This window comes from Pantherophis guttatus, chromosome 12 (assembly GCF_059756535.1).
Source record: "Pantherophis guttatus breed Tessera chromosome 12, ASM5975653v1, whole genome shotgun sequence".
NCBI classification, from domain to species: domain Eukaryota; kingdom Metazoa; phylum Chordata; class Lepidosauria; order Squamata; family Colubridae; genus Pantherophis; species Pantherophis guttatus.
This window is the reverse complement of record NC_142074.1, coordinates 1811062-1834484: the sequence shown is the minus strand read 5'-3', so window position 1 is coordinate 1834484 and position 23423 is coordinate 1811062. Positions and strand designations below refer to the sequence as shown.

The 23423-nt window shown below is 46.2% G+C and overlaps 1 protein-coding gene across 1 annotated transcript; it reads right to left on the bottom strand.

Moving 5' to 3' along the window:
* Positions 1–786: 786 nt before the first annotated feature.
* Positions 787–23366, bottom strand: LOC117675917 (vomeronasal type-2 receptor 26-like). The gene is made up of 6 exons (XM_087877531.1): positions 19360–23366; positions 18680–18971; positions 16547–17338; positions 14166–14378; positions 3203–3329; positions 787–1892 (listed from the first exon to the last, which is right to left on the bottom strand). The coding sequence occupies exons 1-6, from the start codon at positions 19575–19577 to the stop codon at positions 982–984; spliced, it is 2553 nt and encodes an 850-aa protein (XP_087733657.1). The 5' UTR covers positions 19578–23366; the 3' UTR covers positions 787–981.
* Positions 23367–23423: the final 57 nt, after the last annotated feature.

The following is a 23423-nucleotide window of genomic DNA, read 5'->3' as shown; positions in this document are numbered from 1 at the left end:
CTAAAGTAAGCAAACTGAGGGGGGGAGGGGGAGGGATTTTTGCTACCAATTAGCAGGCAGAGCCATTTATAAGGAAAACATTTTTTTCTTTTACATCCCTCTGGCGATCCAAGCTAAGTAGCCTGATTAGCAGGCAACTCAGCTGGGATCGTGAGAGCTTGGCTGGTCAGAGCCATTTAAAAGGAAAAAAAAGGCTCTAATGATCGCGTGGCTCAGCTGGGCATGGGGGGCGGGGGCAGGGATTTTTGCTACCAGTTCTCCGAACTGCCCGCCACCATCGCTACTTACTCGCCCGAGCTGGTCCGAACCGGGAGCATATCACCACTGGTAAATAGGGACAAAATTATAGAATTGGTACATTTTTTTCCTTTTCATTTACTCTTTTTGTGTAGTTTTTCAGTGGCTATGTAAGATTTTTGAATAAAGTGTGGGCTGTGAAGCCTGTAGCTGAGATGGTGAAACTGCCCACAACGTGGTGGATGGTGTGATCTTGCCACCCTGACCCTAACCCAGAAAATGGTTTCGGGGTATCTGGGGGTTGTGAGGATGCACATGGTAGGGTGGGACCAGCTGTGGGAGGGGGAGGACTGGGAGGCACCAACCCTATCTGGCTTTATGGGTCAGGCAATGGTTCTGATGGAGTTTATCAAACAACATTTTCCTATTCACTCTCTCAGACACATACAATTTAGCTACTGATAATAGGATAGAATAATAGGATAAGATGATTTCTTAAAATGTGTTGTGTTCATTGGCTATTGCAGAAAAGTAAATTGCTCTGCATGATTTTCACAATTTATTGAGTTTATTATTTTCACAAGATTTATTGAGATGAAACAGAAGGGAACAGTCGTTGAACTATTTACCATTTCAAACACAGACATATGATATTCTTCTGCATGCTATCTGAATGGAAATAATATTTTATTTCAAATAAAACAAACATTAACAATTCTTCCAATATCATAATGGTCTCATGTCTCATGTTTTTACATTGATTCTGGCTGTAAGACATTCCTTTGTGTTCAGGTCTGGTCTCAGAAAGATAATGTAGCACTTGGGGATGAAGATGCAGACCAGCAGACCAGCACTGGAGGCCAGGATGGAGAAGACCTGCACAGCCACCATGTATTTCCCTTTGGTGCTCAGGTAGGTGGGCACAAAAGTCACCCAGACACTGCAGAAGACCAGCATGCTGAAGGTGATCAGCTTGGCTTCGTTGAAGGCCCCAGGCAGATTCCTGGCCAGGAAAGCCACCGTGAAGCAGATGGCAGCCAGGAAGCCCATGTAGCTGAGGGTGATGTAGAATATGACAATGGCCCCTTCGTTGCACTGCAGGATGATCTCTCCAGGCTGGGAGTGGAGGTCAGAGTCAGGGAAGGGGGGAGAAACTCCCAGCCAGATGGAGCAGATGACAATTTGAACAGCAGCAGAAGAAAGGATGATGGTGTTGGCCAAGCTCTTCCCCAACCATCTCTTCACTCTGTTTCCTGGTTTTGTGGCCAGGAAGGCCAGCACCACCATGATAGTTTTGGCCAAGAGAGAAGAAATGGCAACTGAGAAGATGATGCTGAAGACCGTTTGTCGGAGAAGGCAGGTGGCTTTCCTTGGTTGACCAATAAAGAGAAAAGGAGACAAGAAGCAAAGCTGGAGGGAGACCAGGAGGATGTAAGAGAGGTCCCGGTTGTTGGCTTTGACAAGGGGAGTTTCTCTGTATTGAATGAAGATGATTAAAACAAGTCCTGTGGTTAGGGACAAGAGTAGGGCAAAAGAGTCCAGGACGATTCCCAGATGTTCTTCAAAAGACAGGAAGGTTATAACTTTGGGGATACAGTGGATTCTGTTCTCATTTGGATATTTATCATCCGGACACTTGGTGCATTTTTCCGTATCTGAGAAAACAAAACAAAAAAATCCTTTATTATCTTATACTTTTATTTTTCAAGTTATACCTTCTTCAGACAATAAGTGATACCAGGAACATACCAGGAACACCACGAACTGTATCTGAGAAAGCCAAAAACCAGTATTTCTTTAACATTCTATTCTTTTAACTTTCAAGAAATATCTTTTTGGGACAAAAGCTAATAAGAGGGACATTTTCCATGATGCATTGCTTAACAAGTCCAAGAAACTTTTTTGGAAATACTATTTTCTAAAAATATTATAGCTCAGGTGTATGAAATTGGGGAAAGTCCAAGGACCTAAAGCATTTCCTGGTTAATAAGAAGAACTCTCCTAGAAACCTACTTTATTAAAGGTAAATAATGAATCTGATAATCTTTCTAGGAATACTTCCTGGGTCCTGCCAGATGGCATTTCCCAATACACTGAACCAGTGGATGTCTTTCCTCTGAAATCTAGTTTGGTGGTAGAAAAAGATCATTTCAGTCCATAATGTAAACATTACACAGAGTCTCTGAAGTAAGATTAATGAAGGTAACATGAGAGTGGTTTTTTAAACACCCACCCACAGTATTTACAAAGAGAAAGAAATTTAGGTCTGTATTTGTTCATGAGAGAGGGGGGAAGGAAAGAGAGAGAGAGAGAGAGAGAGAGAAGAAGGAAAGAAGGGAGGGAGGGAGGAGAGAGAGGGGGGAGGGAGGGAGGAGAGAGAGGGGGGAGGGAGGGAGGGAGGGAGGGAGGGAGGGAGGGAGGGAGGGAGAGAGAGAGAGAGAGAGAGAGAGAGAGAGAGAGAGAGAGAGAGAGAGAGAGAGAGAGAGAGAGGACAAGCTGAAAATATCCAAAAGGATCTTATCTCTGATCCTTCAAGATCTTTCTGCTTATAGTGGTTGATGACCTTAATAGAATTGATTGCTTGATATAACTTTTAATGCATCAATTTAGGGGGATGACATAATGTCAATATGCCTCAGATGAAGAAAAGCAATGGACATAAGACAAATTTCAAACAATTCAGATGTTCCTAGAAAGGTTAAGATGGAAGGACACATCCAAACTAACAGGCAGAGGAATTATTTTCCCTGACAATGATAAAGTTTGCCCAATCTGCTTTACCTTCCTATCTCTTCTTAATCTCTCAATCTTTCAGTTATTCTTCCCATTAAATATGAAATTGTGCATTTTGAAAATAAACAAGAAAACAGTTAAGCTTAGAAGTGTTTTTTCACAGTACATTCACAAAAATGCTCTGGATGGATCCAGTTCCACAAGGCCTCCCATTTTCCTCAGTGTGACCCACCTTCCTGAGTGGAGAAGGTCCCCTCCGAACAAGGAACGCAGTCATAGCAGCAAACTGGCTCTCCTTCTCGAGCCCCCTTGACAAATCCAGGTTGACAACTTTCCACACATTTGGACTGAGGCAGGGACTAAGCAGAAAAACAAGGAATGCCAAAGAAAATGTGTTAGGACTCACCACCCATGGAAAAGGGAGGTAGACATGGACATTAGCCAAGAAGCTTCTGATCTTCACTGAGGTAAATATGAAATCTCTGACTCATTCCAAACAGATGTAGGAGATTTTATTTGTATCCATCTCATATATTCATAATTATGTCTATATGTTAGATCAGCGCAGGAATGGAAGACGCGACCAGCTCGTTACATTTGTAACTTTATTTAGAACAAGAAACAGTAGCAAGACTGGCTGCGCGCTGCCGGAGCTCTCCTTATATTCGCTCCGGCAGTCGCACCGCCCCTGATAGTTATTTAAACTTTCCCGCCCGATGGCTGGCAGCCAATCCGGGCGGATGTCCTTATAAGGACATAACACTCCTCCCCCCTTAGTCCGCAAAAAACATTCAAAGTTCATTTATAAACATTACGTAGTCCCGCAGGTACGTAGGATGCCTCAGCACCCTAGTTGACCTGCGCAGTCTCACTTCTTCCTCGTCCCCGACCTGGACGGACGGGGCTCCTGTGTCTCCTGGTTCCCTCCCCGGAACCGGGTTCGGTTCGGCTGGTGAGTGTGCGGGGTCACCCTCAGCGCCTCTGGCCGGACCGCAGACCGTGGATGGCTGGTTCTGGTGGTCTTCCTCCTGGCCTGTGGATCTATCGTTTCGTCGAGGCTGCTCGGTTCCGACCCGGGAAGAGTGTGTGAGTCTCGGTAAGTCCCAGGCTGTCACTTGCTCCTCCCCGGTCTCCCGGGCGCTGCGGTTCGGCTCGTTGTCGTCTGGTGGGTGGTTCAGATCGGTGCCCTCGGGTCCGGTCTGCCAGCGGTGGGTGGTGTTGACTCGGGTTGTGATGTCCGACCTCGCAGGGGTGGCGCAGGTCTCCTTGGCCGGGCTGGCGTTGGCCTACCCCGTCGGGTCGGCGGTGGTCGACCTGGTCGGGCTGGCGTTGCGGTGCTGCCTCCATGGGTTGGTGGAGGTCTCCCGTGCCGGGGTGTCGCAGGCCTCCCTGGCCGGGTTGTTGTCGGCTTTCCCTTCGCCCTAGTCCCTGGTCTACCGTTGGTTGGTGGTTGGGGTCATCTGGGCTGGGTTGTTGTTGCCGGGTTGTCTTCTGTGCTGGGCGGGGGTCCCCCTCGCTGGGGAGTTGTGTGCCACCCTCACCCCCGTGCTGCGGTGTGCCCATCTCGGATGGTCCCCGCTCTACTCGCCCGGAGTGGAGGTCTCCTTGGCAGGGCTGTCGTGGGTCGCCTTTGCTGGGGGGGTGTGATGCTTCCCCCTTGGGCAGGTCCCTGTCTACTTGTGGGATGGGCTGGTAGTCTCTTGCCCTGCCGTGCCGGGTGCCCACCTCACCGGGTTGGTTTGGCCATCCCCCATGCGGCTGGCCCCGGTCTACCGCTCTGGACTGTCGGTGTGTCAGTGCCTGGTAGTGGGCTCAGCCGGCCTCGTCGGGGTGGCGGTGGCCTGCCTCGCTGGGGTGTGGTAGGCCTACCTCGTCGGGGTGTCGCAGGCCTACCTCGTCGGGGTGTTGTAGGCCTGCCTCGCAGGGGTGTTGCAGGTCTACCTCGCCGGGGTGTTGCAGGCCTACCTCGTCGGGGTGTTGCAGGCCTACCTCTTCAGGCTGGTTTTCTTGCGCTCCCCCCACCTTTTCCGGAGCTGGTCGATGTGACGTCTACAGACCTGTCCATCTTCCAGCTCCACGGTGTAGGACCTCGGGCCGGTTGTGCTGTCTATCTTCCCCTTCAGCCACTTAGGAGAGCCATGGAAATTCAGCGTGAAAATCAAATCTCCTTTGCTGAAGGCGCGAAGCGGGCGGCTGGCCGTCGCGGTCACTTCTGGGCTGTATTGGGGGTGTAGCCGGTCCAATGGTGACCTCAACCTTCTGCCCATCAACAGCTCGGCCGGGCTCTTGTGGGTGGTGGCATGCGGCGTGATGTGCTGGGTGAGGAGGAAGTTGTCTATCCTTTCCTGCCAGTCGCCCGTGCCCATCTTGGTGAATGCCTCCTTGGTGAGTCTCACCATTCGTTTCGCTTGCCCGTTCCCAGCCGGCCGGGGCAGACAGGGCATGGCGGATGCCCAGTCCTGCCAGGAACGCCTCCATGGCCAGCACATCCGGTAGTCCATGGGTGGCGAACAGGCGACGCAGGGCCCGGATCGTCGCTTCCGTTGTGGTAGATGCCATGGGTACCACCTCGAGCCACTTGGAGAAGGCATCTACCACAATGAGGAGGTGGCGCCCTTGCATCGGACCCACGAAGTTGATGTGGATCCTCGACCAGGGGTTGCTGGGGGTCTCCCACTTAGCTGTTTCGGCTTGTGGCGGCGCTGGGCGAACTTCTTGGCACGGGTCACATCTGGAGACCCACTCTTCGATGTCTCTGTCCAGTGAGGGCCACCAGACGTAACTCCGTGCCAGGGCCTTCATGCGGACGATGCCTGGGTGCCCTTTATGTAAAGTCTCTAGTGTCCGCCGTTGCAGAGTGCTAGGGATCAGCACCCTGTCTCCCCATAGCAAACAGCCCTTCATGGTAGACAGCTCCTTCTGCTTCCTGGTGAACGGGCTGAACTTCTCCTCCGTCTTCTCCGATGGCCACTCTCTGAGGATCCAGGACTTCACTTGGCGGAGTGTGGGGTCCTTCTGGGTGTGGACGGCCACATCTGCGGACGAGACTGGACAGCTGGCGTCGTCGTCTATGTGGAAGAGGTGGAGCGTGGGGGCTGGGTCTTCTACTGGATCCTTCAATGGGCATCTGCTCAGCGCGTCGGTGTTTCCTATGGCTGTGCCTGGCTGGTGCACGAGCCTGTAGGAGTAGCCGGCTAAGAAGATGGCCCATCTCGTCATCCGCGGGGACATGAAGGTCGGGGTGGGTTGGTCACCTGCGAGGAGCCCCAGGAGAGGCTTGTGGTCGGTTACTATGGTGAAACGTCTCCCATAGAGGTATTCGTGGAAACGTTTCACTCCTGCCACGATGGCCAGAGCTTCTTTGTCCAGCTGGCTGTAGTTGCGTTCTGCGCTGGACATGGTCTTCGAGAAGTATGCTATGGGGGCTTCTGAGCCGTTGGGCAGTTCATGGCTGAGGACTGCCCCCACCCCGTAGGGCGACGCATCGCAGGTTAGCTTGATGGGGAGCGTCTCATTGTACTGGATGAGGACGCTTTTTGAAGTTAGCAGTCCTTTTACGGCTCGGAATGCTGCTTCCTCTTCTTGGCCCCACTTCCAGGAAGCCGCTTTCCCCAGCAGGCGGTGGAGTGGCTCAGCAACTATGGCTTTCTGTTTAAGAAACATTGCATAGAAGTTGAGCAACCCAAGGAATGCCTGAAGTTCCGTTTTGTTTTTGGGGCTCGGAGCTTCATGGATTGCCTTCACTTTAGATTTGGTGGGGTGGATGCCAGTGCTATCAATGAGGTAGCCCAGGAACTCGACTTCCTGTACTCCTAGGATGCACTTATCTCTCCTGACTCTCAAGCCCTTGGCCTTGAAGCGCTGCAGGACAAGCCTGAGCCTTTCAAGGAGTTGTGCCTGTGAATCTCCGGAGATCAGCACATCGTCAAAGTATGGCACCACCCCTGGAACGCCTTGGAGGAGGCGTTCCATCATTGATTGGAAGATGCCAGGGGCAGCGCTGACTCCAAACTGGAGATGGTTGCATTTGAATGCCCCCCTGTGTGTGACTATGGTTTGGGCCTCCGCCGTTTTTTCGTCCACTGGCAGTTGCTGGTAAGCCTGGGCCAGGTCCAGTTTTGCAAAAATTGTGCCAGTTCCCAGGGAATGCAACAGGTGCTGCACTACAGGGACTGGGTATGCGCTCTGTGCCAACGCCTTGTTGATGGTACAACGATAGTCGGCGCAGATGCGCACAGACCCATCATGCTTCAGTGGGGTCACAATGGGTGTCTTCCATGAGGCATGATCGATCGGTTCCAGGATGCCCTGGGCGATCAGCTTATCCAGCTGCTCGTCTACTTTAGGCCGCAGGGCAAATGGAACCCGGCGGGGCTTCAGCCTAATTGGGGTGATTCCCTTGTCCAGATTAAAAGAGATTGGCCTCCCCACAAATTTCCCCAGCTTACCATCGAAGCCTTCCTTGAACTCTTCGATGAGGTTGTCGAGTTCGTCCCTGCGAATTTGGTTGATGCCTTCGATTGAAAGCCCTAGCGGCTTAAACCACTCCACTCCTAGCAGGTTTGGTCGGCTGTCCTTCACGACGGTGATGGGAAGCTTGCCTTTGAACTCGTTGTAGGCGACTCGGATGTTGGCTCTTCCTAACACTCCGATGGGGTTCCCCCCAAAGTCGACGAGCTTGGAGTGTAATGGCTTCAGGTCTCGCTTGGTGATGCTGGGTTGCAGGCGCTTCAATTGTTGCCAGTCCATGATGGAGTAGACCGAGCCCAAGTCTACCTCCATTTCGCAGGGTGCTCCCTCCACGTGGATGGTCACGTGGAACTTGGTGGCATTGTGTGAGTTCGTGTGTGCGATGGTCGTCTGGTGGACCACTCCGCTCCAGGGAAAATCATCGTCTCTGCATCTAGATGGGCCAGAGGACCGTTTGGATGATCTCTGGTAATCCTTCCGATTCTCGCGGGGACGGTGGCTGGATGGCTCTGGGGCTGGTTCCTCGGCTCTGCAAGCTTCGGCGATGTGACCCCTTCTGTTGCAGCGTCGGCAGGTCGCATCTCTCCACTTGCAGGTCGCCCTGGCATGGTCCCCTCTGCAGCTGGCACAGCGCTCCCCCTTGTAGCTTCGTTGGGCGGTTTCCCGCCTTGGGGGTCTGGATACCTTGTGTACGGTGGACTCCTCCTCCGACTCGGATCCAGCTGTGGAATCCTCGGTTGATGATTGCGCTGATGAGTGAATCTTGTGGATTCCCTTAGCTCTGCTTACTGCGGCAGCCGCTTTCTCCGAGATTTCGGATGCGGTGGCTTCCTCCACCACATCCTTGAGCACGAGTTTCTTCCTGCTCAGGAATTTCTTTTGCAGGCCTCTGTCCCTCATGCCGAAAACCACACGGTCAGCGATGGCGTTGTCCACGTGGTCGAACTCACAGCTGGCTGCAATCTGGCGCAGGGCGGCCACGAATTCTTTAATGGTCTCACCTTCCTTTTGGTCCCTCTGATGGAAGGTGAAACGGTTCGCCACTGGTGTTCCAGTTGGGGCATAGTATTCTTCCAGGATCTGCAGAAGGTCCGTCCATGGCACTTCTTCGATGTCTCGTGGTGCTACGAGATTGATTGCCATATCAAGGACTTCGGAGCCGCAGTTGGCCAAGAAGATGCCCTTTTTTCGGTCATCATCGGCATCCCTGATGTTGTTGCCTCTCAGGTATTGCCGGAATTTGACCACGTAGGATTTCCACTTGTCCTTCCCTGGGCGGAATGGAGCAAGGGCTGGCAAAGTGACTTCAGCGGATGCCATGCCTTCGGAAATGGCTACTGTGGTTTCAGGTGCCGGAGTCTTGGTCTTGTTGGCTTGGCGCCACGAGGTTCGTCTCTTTCTCTAGTCCTTCGTCGCCAGTGTTAGATCAGCGCAAGAATGGAAGACGCGACCAGCTCGTTACATTTGTAACTTTATTTAGAACAAGAAACAGTAGCAAGACTGGCTGCGCGCTGCTGGAGCTCTCCTTATATTCACTCCGGCAGTCGCACCGCCCCTGACAGTTATTTAAACTTTCCCACCCGATGGCTGGCAGCCAATCCGGGCGGATGTCCTTATAAGGACATAAAACTATACTTATTGTATATCTGTTATTTAATACATATATACATACATACATACATACATACATACATACATACATACATTTTGTATATGTGTGTTTTAGTGTTGGCTGTGCACCGCCCTGAGTCCTTCGGGAGAAGGGTGGTATAAAAATTTAAATAATAATAAATAAATAAATAAATACACCAAATATATATTTTGCTGATAAAGAAATAAAGGGAGACTAGTATTTCAAGCTTTTTAGCTCTCATCAGCCAGCCATACCCTTATGGCTGGCCGATGAGAGCTAAAAAGCTTGAAATAGATCTATACTAGTCTCCCTTTATTTCTTTATCAGCAAAATATATATTTGTTATAAAATGGTTTGTCGTGAATGCGACTGCTTGAGGGCTCCTGGATTGGAGCTGAAAGGCAAAAGGGAGCAGAATGCCCCCTCCCACATGTTGGGGTAGACCAGGTGTCTCAGTAAACATATATATACATATATATGCTCTCATAAATAGACGAATCTTAACACCAAATATAAAACATAGATCAAGTATTAATCAAAAGGCATGTACAAGTCCCAACCCAATCATATTCAAACCAGCCACAAAGATGAAGCCCTGCCACCTAGTGGAGAAAAACCGACCATACACCCGAAGCCAAGCCAATAAACACATTCTGGGACTCCCAACCAATCAGAATGAAAAGGTGGAGCCATCCCAGACTACCAGCACCAGATTTGAAATAGTAACGGCAGTTACTGCAAAAGACTCCTCACATAAGCCTGATGATGGCAGATGAGATTCTGTCGAAACGTCGCTTCTACCCTTTTAGGGATATATCCACAATTACACGGGAAGAAACCCGAAATATTAACTATACACACATATATATATATACATATATATATATGTAGGTCTTTGGTTATTCCAAAGACTTTGGTCTTTGGTTAGTCTTTGGGTTTTGTCCCGCATAAAATTAGAAGTACCTTGGCGACATTTCGATGAAGTCTCATTCATCATTTTCAGGTTGGTGTCTTCAGCCTTGTGCTTCTAGGAGCAATGTGTGATCATGGTTGTTTCTTCTTTTCAACTGCCAGTGGGGGTATGAACTGATTAGGTGGGAACATGGCTGTGTTCTGATTGGGTGGAGGTGTGTTTTGAATGGGAGGGGGCTTGGCTATGCTCTGATTGGGTGAGGGCTTGGCTGTGCACACAAAGAAGAACAAAAAGCACTCACCAACTTGAGGAAAGACAATAACATAATCATTCTCCCAGCAGACAAAGGTAATGCCACAGTGGTGTTAAACACATCTGACTACCAAGCTAAACTATCCAACCTATTCCAAGACCCCGCTTACAAACCTCTAAACACAGACCCCACCACCTACCTGGAAAAACCCACCAAATCCAAAATAAAAGCCTCTCCCATCAGTGAAGAGATCCAGCAAAGAATCATCCCCAGAGAGAAATCATCCAGATGCCCCAAGCTCTATGGCCTCCCCAAGATACACAAAGAAGGAACACCACTCAGACCCATAGTCAGCTCCATAGACTCACCTCTACAGAATCTTGCCAAATTTTTTGCCAAACAACTTCAGCCCTACACAGAATCCATCACCTCACACGTACAAAACTCATTCCACTTCATAGAAACAATAAAGAAACAAAACCTACAACCCAGCGACCTACTCGTGAGCTTCGATGTCATATCCCTCTTCACCCAAATACCTATTAAAGAAGGCTTGACAGCTATCCAAAACAAATACAACCCTCCAAGCACATCCTAGATCTGACCAACTACTGCCTAACCAACGCACACTTCATCCACAATGGACAAAGATACAAACAGATAGAAGGAGCACCTATTGGATCACCCCTCTCACCCGTCATCGCAAACTTATACATGGAACACTTTGAAACCAATGCTTTAGATAAATCTGAACACAAACCCAAACTCTGGCTTAGATATGTAGATGACGCTTTCATAATTTGGCTACACGGAAAAGAAAAACTGGACAACTTTCTCACACACCTCAACAGCCTACATCCCAAAATACAATTTACTATGGAAATAGACGCTAACAACCAACTCCCCTTTCTGGACGTCCTAATCTACAAAAAACCCAACGGCTCCCTAGGACACACCATCTACCAGAAAAAAACACAGACTAATCGCTACTTAAACACACCATCACATCACCACCCTGCACAGATCAACTCCATAGCCAAGACTCTCATCTCCAGAACCAAACGCCTAGCCAGCTAAGACCACCTGAAAACTGAATTACACACTCTCACAAATGTATTAATCTCTAAAGGATTCCAAAGAAACACAATTACCAACCTAATCCAAAGGGAGACACCCCCCAAGAACCGAGACACAAAACAGGACAACGGCATCGCCCTCCTCCCTTACATCAAAGGCACCACAGATAAAATCAGCAAAATTCTCCACAAACACAATATCAAGACAGCCTTCTGCACTGACCAAAAAATAGCCAACATCTTAAGAAACCCCAAAGACAAGATCCAGCTAGAAAACCAAGGAGTCTATGAAATACCATGCAAAATCTGTCCAGCCACATACATTGGACAAACTAATAGGAGAATAAATGCAAGCATTGCAGAACACAAGAATGCAATCAGAAAAGAAGAAAAAACTTCCTCCCTTTTCCAGCACCTTAAAACAACAGGACATGAAATTAACTTTGAAGGAACCAAATTAATCTCCAAAACTGAACACTTCAACAAGAGAATAATCATGGAAGCCATTGAAATAGAGAAACACCCCCATAACATGAATAAACACGACGATTCCTCCCACCTACCGGACATCTGGAAACTAGCCCTAGTCAACAGAAGAGTCCCAGCCACGAAGATTAACACCGGACCCGATTAACACATGACACCACCACCAATCTTCTTCACCAGATTCAAACCCAAACCCATCCCATAGACGAAATACAACCACCACCATACCAAGGCAACTGACCACCAAGAAAAAGAATGGCATTCAAGGCAGTGGTGAAATCTAAAATTTGTTACTACCGGTTCTGTGGGCGTGGCTTGGGGGGGAGTAATGTGACTGGGTGGGCGTGGCCATTTTTTTTTTTTTACTTTTAAAACCATTTTTTCTACAACCTCTTCAGCAAAGAGGTTGTAAAAAAATGCTTTCAAAAGGCTCTGACGATCCTAACTGAGTTGCCTGATCGGCAGAAAAGCCTCTGCCGATCAGGCCACTCAGCTGGGATCGTCAGAGGCATTTAGAAGAAAAAAAGGGTTTTTTTTCTTTTAAAAGCCTTTGATGATCCCAGCTGAGCCGCACAATCATCAGAGGCTTTTTTTTTTACTTTTAAAAGCATTTTTTCGGCCGAAGAGGTTGTAGAAAAAATGCTTTTAAAAGAAAAAAAAAGCCTCTGGTGATTGTGCGGCTCAGCTGGGCATGGGGGGAGGGGAGCAGGGATTTTTGCTACCGGTTCTCTGAACCACCCACCTCCATGGCTACTGGATCAGGTGATCCGGTCCGAACCAGGAGCATTTCACCCCTGATTCAAGGGGTTTTCAGATGAAGAGCTATCTTCCAAGCCAAAGTCCCAAGGTAAATCTTTCAAATTTTCCCTCGTTATATTTGATATCAGGAAAGGCTTTTCTTTGGATCACGTTTTCTCAATCATGGAATTATACAATATGAGACATTATACAAACAATACACTATTGTAAACCATCCAGAGTCACTCTGGACAGGGAGACAGGCAGCATATAAATGTGGAGAAGCTGAATTCTAATTGCAAAGCTTCTTTTCCACTAGGATCCACAACATCTCTTTACTTAGAGTTGGAAGGGATCTTGTAAGTCATCTAGTCCAACCCCTCACCCAAGCTGGAGACTCAACACCATTTCTGACAAATGGCAGTCCAGTCTCTTCTTGAAAGCTTCCAGTGATGAAGCTCCCACAACTTCCGAAGGCAACTTCTGTTCCATGGGTTGATGGTTCTCACTCTCAGAAAATTCCTCCTTATTTCCAGGTTGAATCTCTCCTTGATTAGTTTCCATCCATTATTCCTTGTCTGGCCTTCAGGTGCCTTGGAAAATAGCTTGACCCCCTCCTCTCTGTGACAGCCCCTCAAATATTGGAAGACTGCTATCATATCTCCCCTGGTCCTTCTCTTCACTAGGCCAGCCATGCCCACTTCCTGCAACTGTTCTTTGTATGTTTTAACCTCCAGTCCCCTAATCATCTTGATTGCTCTTCTCTGCACTTTTTCTAGAGTCTCAACATCTTTTTTATAGTGTGGTGACCAAAACTGGATGCAGTATTCTAGTTGTGGTCTTACTAGGGCTTTATAGAGTGATATTAGTACCTCACTTGATCTTGATGGTATCCCTCTGTTAATGCAATTTAGGATTGCATTGGCTTTTTTGGGTGCCGTTGCACACTCTTGACTCATATTTAATTGGTTGTCTACTAAGACTCCAGGATCCCTCTCAGTTATTGCTATTAAGCTTGGTTTCACCCAGTCTATATGTGTGCTTTTGATTTTTCTTGCCTTACATTTCTCTACATTGAATTTCATTTTGTTAGATAGGGCCCAGTGTTCAAGTCTGTCAAGATCCATCTGGCTCTTGAGCCTATCGTCTAGAGTGTTGGCTATTCCTGCCAGCTTAGTATCATCCACAAATTTGGTAAACTTCATTGGATTCAGTCCAAACCTGAACTCATTCTCTAGTAAACAGAATTGCCTTCTTCTTTGATATTTGATGACAAGGAATAAGCAAAATTGAGGCTATCAACACTACAATCCCCAGAACTCAATGGATCTATCCCCAGGTTTATGGAGATAATAAGTATAGACAAAAGGACCATCATCTATGTCCTAAAGAATCATCACCCTGGATCCCAGGTTCTCTGAATTAGCTTAGAACATTGTTCCATATCATAGCATTTGAAGGACACTTTCTTCATTACTAGTGAAGCCTCCCAAGCAGTCTAAGAAAATTATGATTCCTCACATTCAATTCTCAGTGAAGGTCATCCACCATGGTGATTAGGCTTAGCCCAAAGAAAATGGTTCCTAAAGTTTGGAAAACAGAGAAAAACACCAATATTTCACTCACCTTGTTGTGCAACTTTAGCCTTGAAAGAACATCTTGGTTGATAAGAAGTCTCCCTCTTTTAAACGTCCCTGGGTGCTGATAAATGTGATCCATCTTGGGGAGAACCACCCAGCTCCTGATGACCAGATCTGCTGCTATATCTCCATTTTGGTCCAAGTACAGTTTTCTCGCAGAAAGGTTGCAAAACTCATTCTTCGCCAGAAAGGGATGAAACTAAAATGGAAACTCCAGGAATGTTAAAAGCCTAAATTTTGATTTCTTCTCTCATGTTGTTTTTTCATGTTTGAATTTTTTACAGTTAACTGACCTGCAAGTATTCTTAGTTGGGAGAATAAGAGTCACCATTATCTTCAAAAGTAAAAGCAAAAACAAAAAACAAAAAACAAAACAAAGATTTAACAAAATATGTTAATCAAACTTCATATAACCCCCCCCACACACACACACACACTATTTCTACAGCCTGAAAAGTTAGACAGGATCCTTTCTGAATTTCTTTCTCTACCTGTTATGCAGCTGAAGGCTCTCCTGCCTCCTATCTACAGAATACAAAATAATAGATTTGGAAGGGACTCAGGAGGTCTTCTAGTCCAACCCCTCGCTCAAGCAGGAGACCCTATAGGGCCTATACCCATGATGGTGAACCTACGGCATGTGTACCAGAGGTGCCACGCTGAGCCCTCTCTGTGGGCACGCCCGCCATCGCCCCAGCTCATCCAGCTGGTTGTAGGGTTTTCGAGGCACGCATGAGCGCCGGCCAGCTGGTCATCAGGTTTGGGCACTCTGTGCCTAAAAGGTTCGCCATCACTGGCCTATGCTATTTCAGACAAATGGCTGTCCAGTCTCTTCTTAAAAATCTGATCATTTCTTGTCAGCATATTTTCCTCCATCCCCAAGCTCATTTCCACATATCATTAGACTTGTTAATGGATTGTGGGAATGCTTTGGTTATAACCTGATTTCATCAAAGTATTAACAAACATCTTCATGTGATCATGATTAGAAAACAAGTTAAGTGAGTGTCAGTTCATGTGATAATTAAGTGGAAAAAGACTAGGTTAAAAATTGTACTCAAATAATTTTCACTATTCCTCATATAATTGGGGAGATATGAATAAAAATTAATCCTTGCTCATCTATTCCTCAATATATTCATTATAACAGGCAGATTGAATTGATAATTCATGATAATTTGACGCATGATTGATTCCAATTCTTAGATAAAGCTACTTAGCTCACTTTTTAAAATCCTACTTTCAACAAGACATTAAAAAGAAAAATGTGTATTTAAAAAGGACTTTTTAATGCACTCTTTTTTAATATCTTGTTTTTAATATCTTGCTTCTTGTGCTTTGTTTTTTTAATGTTTTCGTGGTTTGTTTTTGAACTTTTTTAGAAATAAATTAAAGTGAAAACTAAAACATTCCCAGCTTCCAAAAATATATATATATAATTTCTCAACGGTGAAAGGTGCATAAATTAAATCCAATAGAAAAATATCTGAAAAATATATCTAGCAATTTGGACTTGACAAAGTAAGGTATATCATATAAGAATAGATGGATGAGAGCTCTGTCATGTAGATCTATCCTTAAGGCTTCATTTGTACTTTTTGATATTATTAAAAATGTATACTGGTCACTGATTATAATAAAATTGGTGGTAGCAACTAATTTATTAGAGGAATAATCATATAATTAACTTGATAATTACAAGGAGAAAAGCTAAAAATCAGGAGGGGTCTGGAGCCTCTTTTCCAACTGACACAATCTCTTGGTTGGAGAAGGGGGGATTCAGCCCTCTTCCAATCACTGCAAGATTGCAGACAGAAGCATAAGATTGGCTCACTGTTATTCCAGAGTGTCAGACGTGGAAACATGACTTCAGTCACAAGAGGGGACATTCTGGCTGAATGGGAGGAAAAACATCCTAAAAAGAGGAGCTGTTTTAGAGCTGAGCCAGTGAATGAGAGTTCAGTTTCCCCTTCTCTGATTGGTTGGGGTTTCTGCAGAGAGGAGGGGTTGGGTTAGATAGCCTCAGGGGCTCCCTCAGATTTACGAAGGAAAGAAATCTATACAATCTAATCATAAACCCATAAAGATGGGAATCAATTTAAAATGCACCCATCTTTTTCTTAATTAGAAGTTTTTAATATCAAAATACAGATATATCTGTATATTTGTAATATATCTGTCATGATGGACAGATCTTTGGAACACTATCCTTCGAGTGATCTTTGGAATATTAGGCCATGAATGATTAAATTGGCCAAACTCCTTTCCTTTTGTGGTACAAAGAGACTCAGATGGTTCTCCCGCATCTCCTTTGGGTACTTTCTCAAAAGTAACTAAGGTGGATGGATCCTTGTCAGGACCTCTTACCTGCCATGGCTGCAGCCTCAGAGCCCCCAACCTCTCTTCCCCCTCCTTCCTTCTCCTCCTCCTGGAGGAATAGGCAGCATTCAAGGCCTGGGCCAGAGTCCGAATGATACTGTAGAGATGGGGGTAATTAATGATCTGCATCCTGTCCCTTTTCTCCTGGGTCTCCAGTGGGGCTTTCTGGGTGCATCTTCTCCGGCCTTTGACAGAAAAGACGGGTTTTGAAAGAGAACAGTGAAAATAATGATCTTCAACCTGGGGTTCCAAAAATAGATGGGGTTCAAATGAATTATATATTTGCTCAGACTTCTTCTGCAAACCAAAGGCCCAAATACTATGGACAAATTTGAGAAGTTTGTGCCTTCTAATTGTGAAATGGCCCAAGACTGTCAAGATCCAGACTTTCCCTTCAATGGGTCCTGGCAAATGCCTGAGTGCTAAATGGAAAGGAAGAATTGTGGCCCAAAGGGAATCGTATTCTACAAAGTGAACAAAGACGTTGACTTGTCTCCAGTTAGAGAGGGCCTCCCTGAGGGCTGCTGTATGACCAGTTGTTGAGAATTGTTGTGATATAACAGCACAAATTCCATTCTGGAGAAGCATAGGAGTAAAAGTCCTCATGAAATTCACTCCCTCCTCTGTGCCTGAAGCAAAGAGACCAATCAAGGTCCATTTGAAATGGAGGAGCAGTGGGACAATGGCTGGGTACTGGAATCCTTGTTTGGGGAGCATCAGGTAGAAAAAGGGGAATTTACTTTTATCACTCAGAGCCTCTGAAACAGGTTCAGCACTGATCTGAAAAAGCAATGAAAAATGTTGTGTTATATTTGGGGTCAGATCAAATCCAAATATTAGTTCATATCCAAATATTAGTTCTCATGAACATATTAGAATAATTCATTGTTGACTAGCCATTAAATCATATCAAAATGCATAATGTAGAACACAGGCCATTAATAAATCTGTTTATAAAAACAGAATGTGAGAATAAACTAAGAACAAAAAAGAATGTAAATTATTTCTGTATCATCCTTACAATTAACCACAATCAGACCCACATATCCAGATCTCAATGGACCTGCTTTGCTGATACAAAGGGCTGTATTATATGCATTTTTAAAAATTCTGATGAATTTTTAATATATATATTATATATTGTATATATATTGTTTTAATATGTGGATCCCAATAGATTTGTTTATGTGATGTTCAGTCCAAAATACTCATCTCTCTCTTTCTTAGACAATTGACATTCCAATAATAGAAGTTGTACAAGACAAAGGGAGAACACACCTCCCAATATAATTTGTCAGTTGTACAATCTGAGATGCCTTTAATTGAAATTTTACAGTTCTAGCACAGAGAATATTGGGAGTCTGTCAGATTCCACAGTTTTAATTGTAACTATATACACTGATTTTAGGCAAAGGATAAATTGCATAAATTCCCAATTCAGTTCTTAGGACAGCAGCTGAAGTCCTTTTATTCGTCCTTAAGATACTTCTCAGATGCTGTCATTGGGTTTGTTCCAGTAGTGTTATATATTAAGCCCTAAACTTCAATTTGATATAAGGGCTTAGGGTAAGTTTGACATTATATACTTTAATAAATGGAAAGAAAGCTGGATAGCTATGTGTTTTTTTAAAACACTAAATTCACTTGTGCCTTTTCTCTATCATCTTTGGATGATATGGGAAGCAATATCCAGTCTCAGTGAAAATTACCCCGGGTAAGGAAAGGTGTTACTGGCACTGTTGGCTCACAATCAAATAGGCATCTATGGCTATGATGTTGCTTTTGAAAAACCATAACTTTGATTCATCAATTATCATTGAATGATTATATCAGTGGGAGCAAAGTTTCTTTAATAGCCTAGCAATCCAATTTATGAATATAAATAAAAAAATAAATTATCCATCTAGGCTCGAGAAAAGCCTCCGGAGCCTAGGGAGGGCAAAAACACCCCCCCCCCAATGCTGCAGAAGGCAGACTAGGCCACGCCCACCATGGCCACACCCACCCAGCAACCGGGCAGGGAACCCCTTGCTAAAATTTTTGAAGCCCATCCTTGGTTGGATCTATTGCTCTCCAAACACCATCCCACTCAGATAAAGGAGCACACACACACACACAAACCTGTGGGACTTTGTAGATGCCTACTAAGGTTGACATCTGGATGGAGATGTCCCTGCTAGCTCCATCAAGAAGAGCCAGAAGGTTGTCCTTCCTTCCACAGAGGTAATTGGGAACATTGGCTTCTCCAGTGGAGAGTGTGTCCAGCAAGACATCTGAAGTGCGTAAAGTGCTAAAATAATTGTCATGGATGTTGTAGCCAAGCGTGAGATTATGCAGGAGCTGGGAATTCTTATTCATCACTTGAATGGCAAAAATGAAGCGTAGGGTTTCTGAATAACCAAAAGAAAGTCTACTATAAAAAAAAAAAAACGTTCATGTTATTACCAACGAAAGGAACATCATATTCTCTTTTTTTTTTTAAATCAACCCTCTTTGTCTCCACAGGTCTACAGAGCCTTAAGCCAACATTGATCTAAAACCAAAGACCAGTTAAGTGATGAACGCAGGATTCTACAAAGAGAGGAAAATAACGTCAACTTCCTTCAGGTTTTTTTTTTTTGCCCCATTTTTTGGGTGTGTGTCTTCCACAAAATAAGACAAAAGAGGAAAACCATGGTAATCAAAATCATTCAGGAAATTAAACATATCCTGTAATATAGAATTAAGTGAAATAAGAAGAAAAAGAGAGTGTTAGAACTGCAAATGAAGGGAATGCATCTCTATCACTCTAAACGACTTACGAATGAGACGGATTAGAAGGAGGACTATTGAAAGGAAACGTTGAATGCAATATTTCTGTTGCAGTGTTGATCATAGTAATGAGATGGTCTCCTGGCCTGTAGTAGCTCCATGGTTGTTTTTCATCCTGGTGCTCCAAACTCAGCAGGCATTTCATTCTCAGCTTCCCAGAGACTGGCTGGGGCACCAGCAGCATCAGAAGCAGAAGCAGGAGGTCCATAATTCTTGGGGCTGAATCAGTTCTTAACAAAAAGAACTAGATGAGATGAACAAGAATTCCAAGCACTCTCACAAGATGGAAATGCTGGTGGCTTTCCTGATCCAGACAGAGACAATCCAAGCTTCAGCTGGAAAAGAAATCTCTTGCCTGCCTGAAAACTTGTGCCACACAAATGCAACCTAAGACATTTATCCTTTTCTGATGAAGGATCTTTTCCACATTGCTTCAGTCTGATGCTTACAGTTATTGGAGAAGTAGCAGAAAACTGGGGTGGTGATTATTACAGGGAGTTGCAACTTTTCCACTGGGGACCGTAAAGTTCTTTAATGCAAGGAGGGTTAGCTGGAGAAAAACATGTTAGTGAAAAACCACGGAAACATCCCTGGGGGCTCTGCTGTGTAGTGGCTGGGATTCCTCCTGTTGGGACATGTCCAGAAAGTGATGCGGGGGGGGGGGGGTATCTGAACCTCAAGGGAACTGACTTCTCCTGTCCTTCAACATGGTTTTTTGTTTCCAGAGTGCGCTGGGGAAGGTCAGCCAGAGCTATGGAGTTTGGTGACACGCAATCGGCACCCTTGAACCCTGCCTAATGTTAAATGTTGGCCCTGTTGGGGATTTTCCCTTATATTAGATTTCCCTTATATTATATTTCCATTATATTAGATTTATGAATCCTAAATTGGAGCTGGTTTTAAAATTGCTTCTGCCTGAAGCGAAATTACGCTTCCCATCATTTCTAGCAATATAAATTTTTGGATGAGAGCTGACTAAGGCAAGAAAGTGACAGCCTGTGGACTATCTCATTGGGTAAATAGTGAGAGTTACAGAGTGGATAGAAATCTTTTTCATTGCCACTGTCTCTCTTGTCCTTCATAGTTCATTTAAGATACTCAGATCCTTTCCATTTTGAAATTTATTAGTTTACTAAATAAACTGCATGCTTTGAGGTCTGTGGGTGAGATCGTGGAGGTGCCCACTGTGTAGTGGATGGTGCAGTGTTTTTTTGCCACACCCACCCAGCAAATTGTTTGGGGGACTGGTGACCCTCCCTCTGGTTCAGTGGTGGGCTTCAAAAATTTTTACTACCAGTTCTATGGGTGTGGCATGGTGGGCGTGGCTTGGTGGGTGTGGCAGGGAAAGAATACTGTAAAATTTCCATTCCCACCCCACTCCAGGGGAAGATTACTGCAAAATCCCCATTTCCTCCCGATCAGCTGGGACCTGGGAGGCAGAGAATAGATGGGGGTGGGGCTAGTCAGAATTTTTACTACCGGTTCTCCTGAACTGATCAGAACCTGCTGAAACCCACCTCTGCTCTGGTTGTGTGGATGTTCTTGATGGGGTGGGACCCCTGTGACATTCCTATCCCTAAGGCTGTGTAAGAACCCACACAAAGACCTCCAAGGGCTTTGAAGGAGCTGTTGAGAGTCCCCGTGTTCCTGGCTCATCTGGGTTGGTTGTTCAGAGATTATATTTCTTGTCTGGAGGCGGACATTAATAAGTGCAACTTGGCCTAGAGGGGAGAACTGGGTGGGCTAAGTGAGAAGGAACAGGCAGGTCCATCCTTACAGTGAAGAACAGACAATGGCCTGTAGCCCAGGTCCATTACTTGAAAGTTGCCCCACTGAATGTCCCTCAGATTGTCCTCTCAGTGCCTTGATAGCAGATCCTGGGTGGCTCTGGGTTCAGGCTGTTCCTCTTGAATGCCAAGTTGATACATAACAAGGCTGCTCTCCTCCATGATGTTCTCTGCCATGTCTGACTGAAGCTAGTTTGTGCCCAGAGGGGAGGAAGCCCCTTCTCTTTCAGAAATGTGCTCCCCACTCCAGTCCTGTGGAGATCCCAGAGGAGAGAAGAGGTGGCCGTTGTCATCCGTGGTTTGTTACAGGCTCTCAGGAGGCTGCACCTAGGCCTGTGTTTTGTCTCAAGGTGGCTGTGAGAATATTTCCCTGGCCTGGTGAAGAGTGTTGTGTGAATATGGTCCTTGCAGATAGAAAATTGTCCCCAGCTTATTTCAGTTATGAATTATTATTCAGCTGGTCTCCACTGAATTAATGTACCTCACTTTGGGACTCTGAGAATTCATCCGCCCATCAGCCAAAGGGTTCTGCCTCAGAAAACAAACCATGGTTATGGAGGAAGTTAGCACCTACCCCTCTCCTAGAAAAATGAACTATTCCAGGAAACATTAAAAAGGCAGAATATTATATTTCCCTGGATGAGAAAAGGAGAAACATGTTTCCCAACACCTTTGTCGCTGGGCCATTAAGGCCTGAGCCAGTCTAGTCTACATGAGAAAGATCTACCTCCTCAAAGAGTCAGCCAAGGCTGGGACTCAAAAACACAGCCGAACGTTGCCCCTGCATGGCCCCATGGGTGTCTGACCACCATTCAGGACACAAGCTCACGTTCAGAGCCCAACAGAGGGCATAAAACCCAGGCACTCTCCGCATCTCTGCCCCCTTTCTTCACCCAAGATCTCCAAGGATCCTGTTCATCCATAAACCTTCTTTCCGAGCAACTTCCATGAATCCCGTGTCTTTTTCCCCACTTGGAACTGAACCCAGAAGGATTTTTCTCCCAACAGTTAAAAGCTGCAAGAGGGAATGCGGCCCTTAGCGAAAGGATCGGGTTAAGTGGCTTGAGTGGATATCAGGAGAGCTAATTTGTGACTTTCTCAGCTGACTGACTGGCCTAGCACTAAAAAAAAACCCTTTTTTTCTTTCTAAACAAGGAAATCTTCATTCCCCAGGACCCTCCAGTCTTCACTGCCCCCCTCCTGCCCCCATTCACTTAGGGAAAAAATGACTTTGGGTTTCACCCTCCCCCTCCTCAGAGCCCCTTCACTTCTGAGACCCCCGTCTGTGGGGGGGAGGGGGAAGAGCCACTGGCCCATTTTTCTCCTTCAGCCGCCCCCTCCCTTCCTGACCCTGCCCCCCATTTTCTCCCATCCCCACCCCCCCGCCCCAAAACCAGCCCTGTGGGGACCCAGGAGAGGATCTGAGGGGAGACCTTCCTCCATCCAGGCCTGGCTTTGGCAGTCAGGGGCTCAGCCGGGCCTGAGGAGGGGCAGGAAGGCCCTGAGGAAACTCCGGGGCTTAAACCAAGATGGACTTTATTAGAAGTGCCAAAAGAAGAGATCAGCTTCCACACACAGAACAAAGTTAAAAAAGGATGGAAAAAAAAACTACATCCAGTTTCCTCCTTTGCCAGCTTTCCCTCTTTCTACTAGAGACTCCCGCCACAAAATGGAGGCTGCTGCGGGGCCTGTGCCAGCTTTAGCTGTCCCCCTCACTGCCTGTAGGGGGCAGTCTATGGTCTGGCCTTTAAGTCATACCTGGCCTTCGCAGGCAGTGAGAAGGACAGCTAAAACTGGCAAAGACCTATCTGTTTCTTAGGCGCATTTCACAAGGCCTTTTGAATATGAACCATATCTGATCTTTTATGCCTGTTTCCCTTTCATCTCCCCTGGAGAGGGAAACCTGGACTCTCTGGATCCCTAATACCAGATTCCAGATCCAAGGGACAAAATTCTAATTTCACCCGCAAAGAAGGGACAGAATCTGGGGCTCCCCGACCTCTCCAGTTCCCCCTTCAGAGGGAGCCGCTCTGGCTGAAGCGAATCCGGGCTCGAAGCCCCTTCAGAGGCGGTTCATCCATGGACAAGCCCCGCCCCCAAGTGAAGGCAGCCGTTGGTGGTTATTTTTCAAATCTCAGGTCCAGGCCAATCAGAGCCTTCGCTTGTGACATCAGAGGCTCCTCCTGAGCTCATTGGCTGGAGCTCTCCATGGCAACCTCCAGCATCCTTGGGGAGTCTGGACCACGTAATGGAGGCTCTGCTCAAAA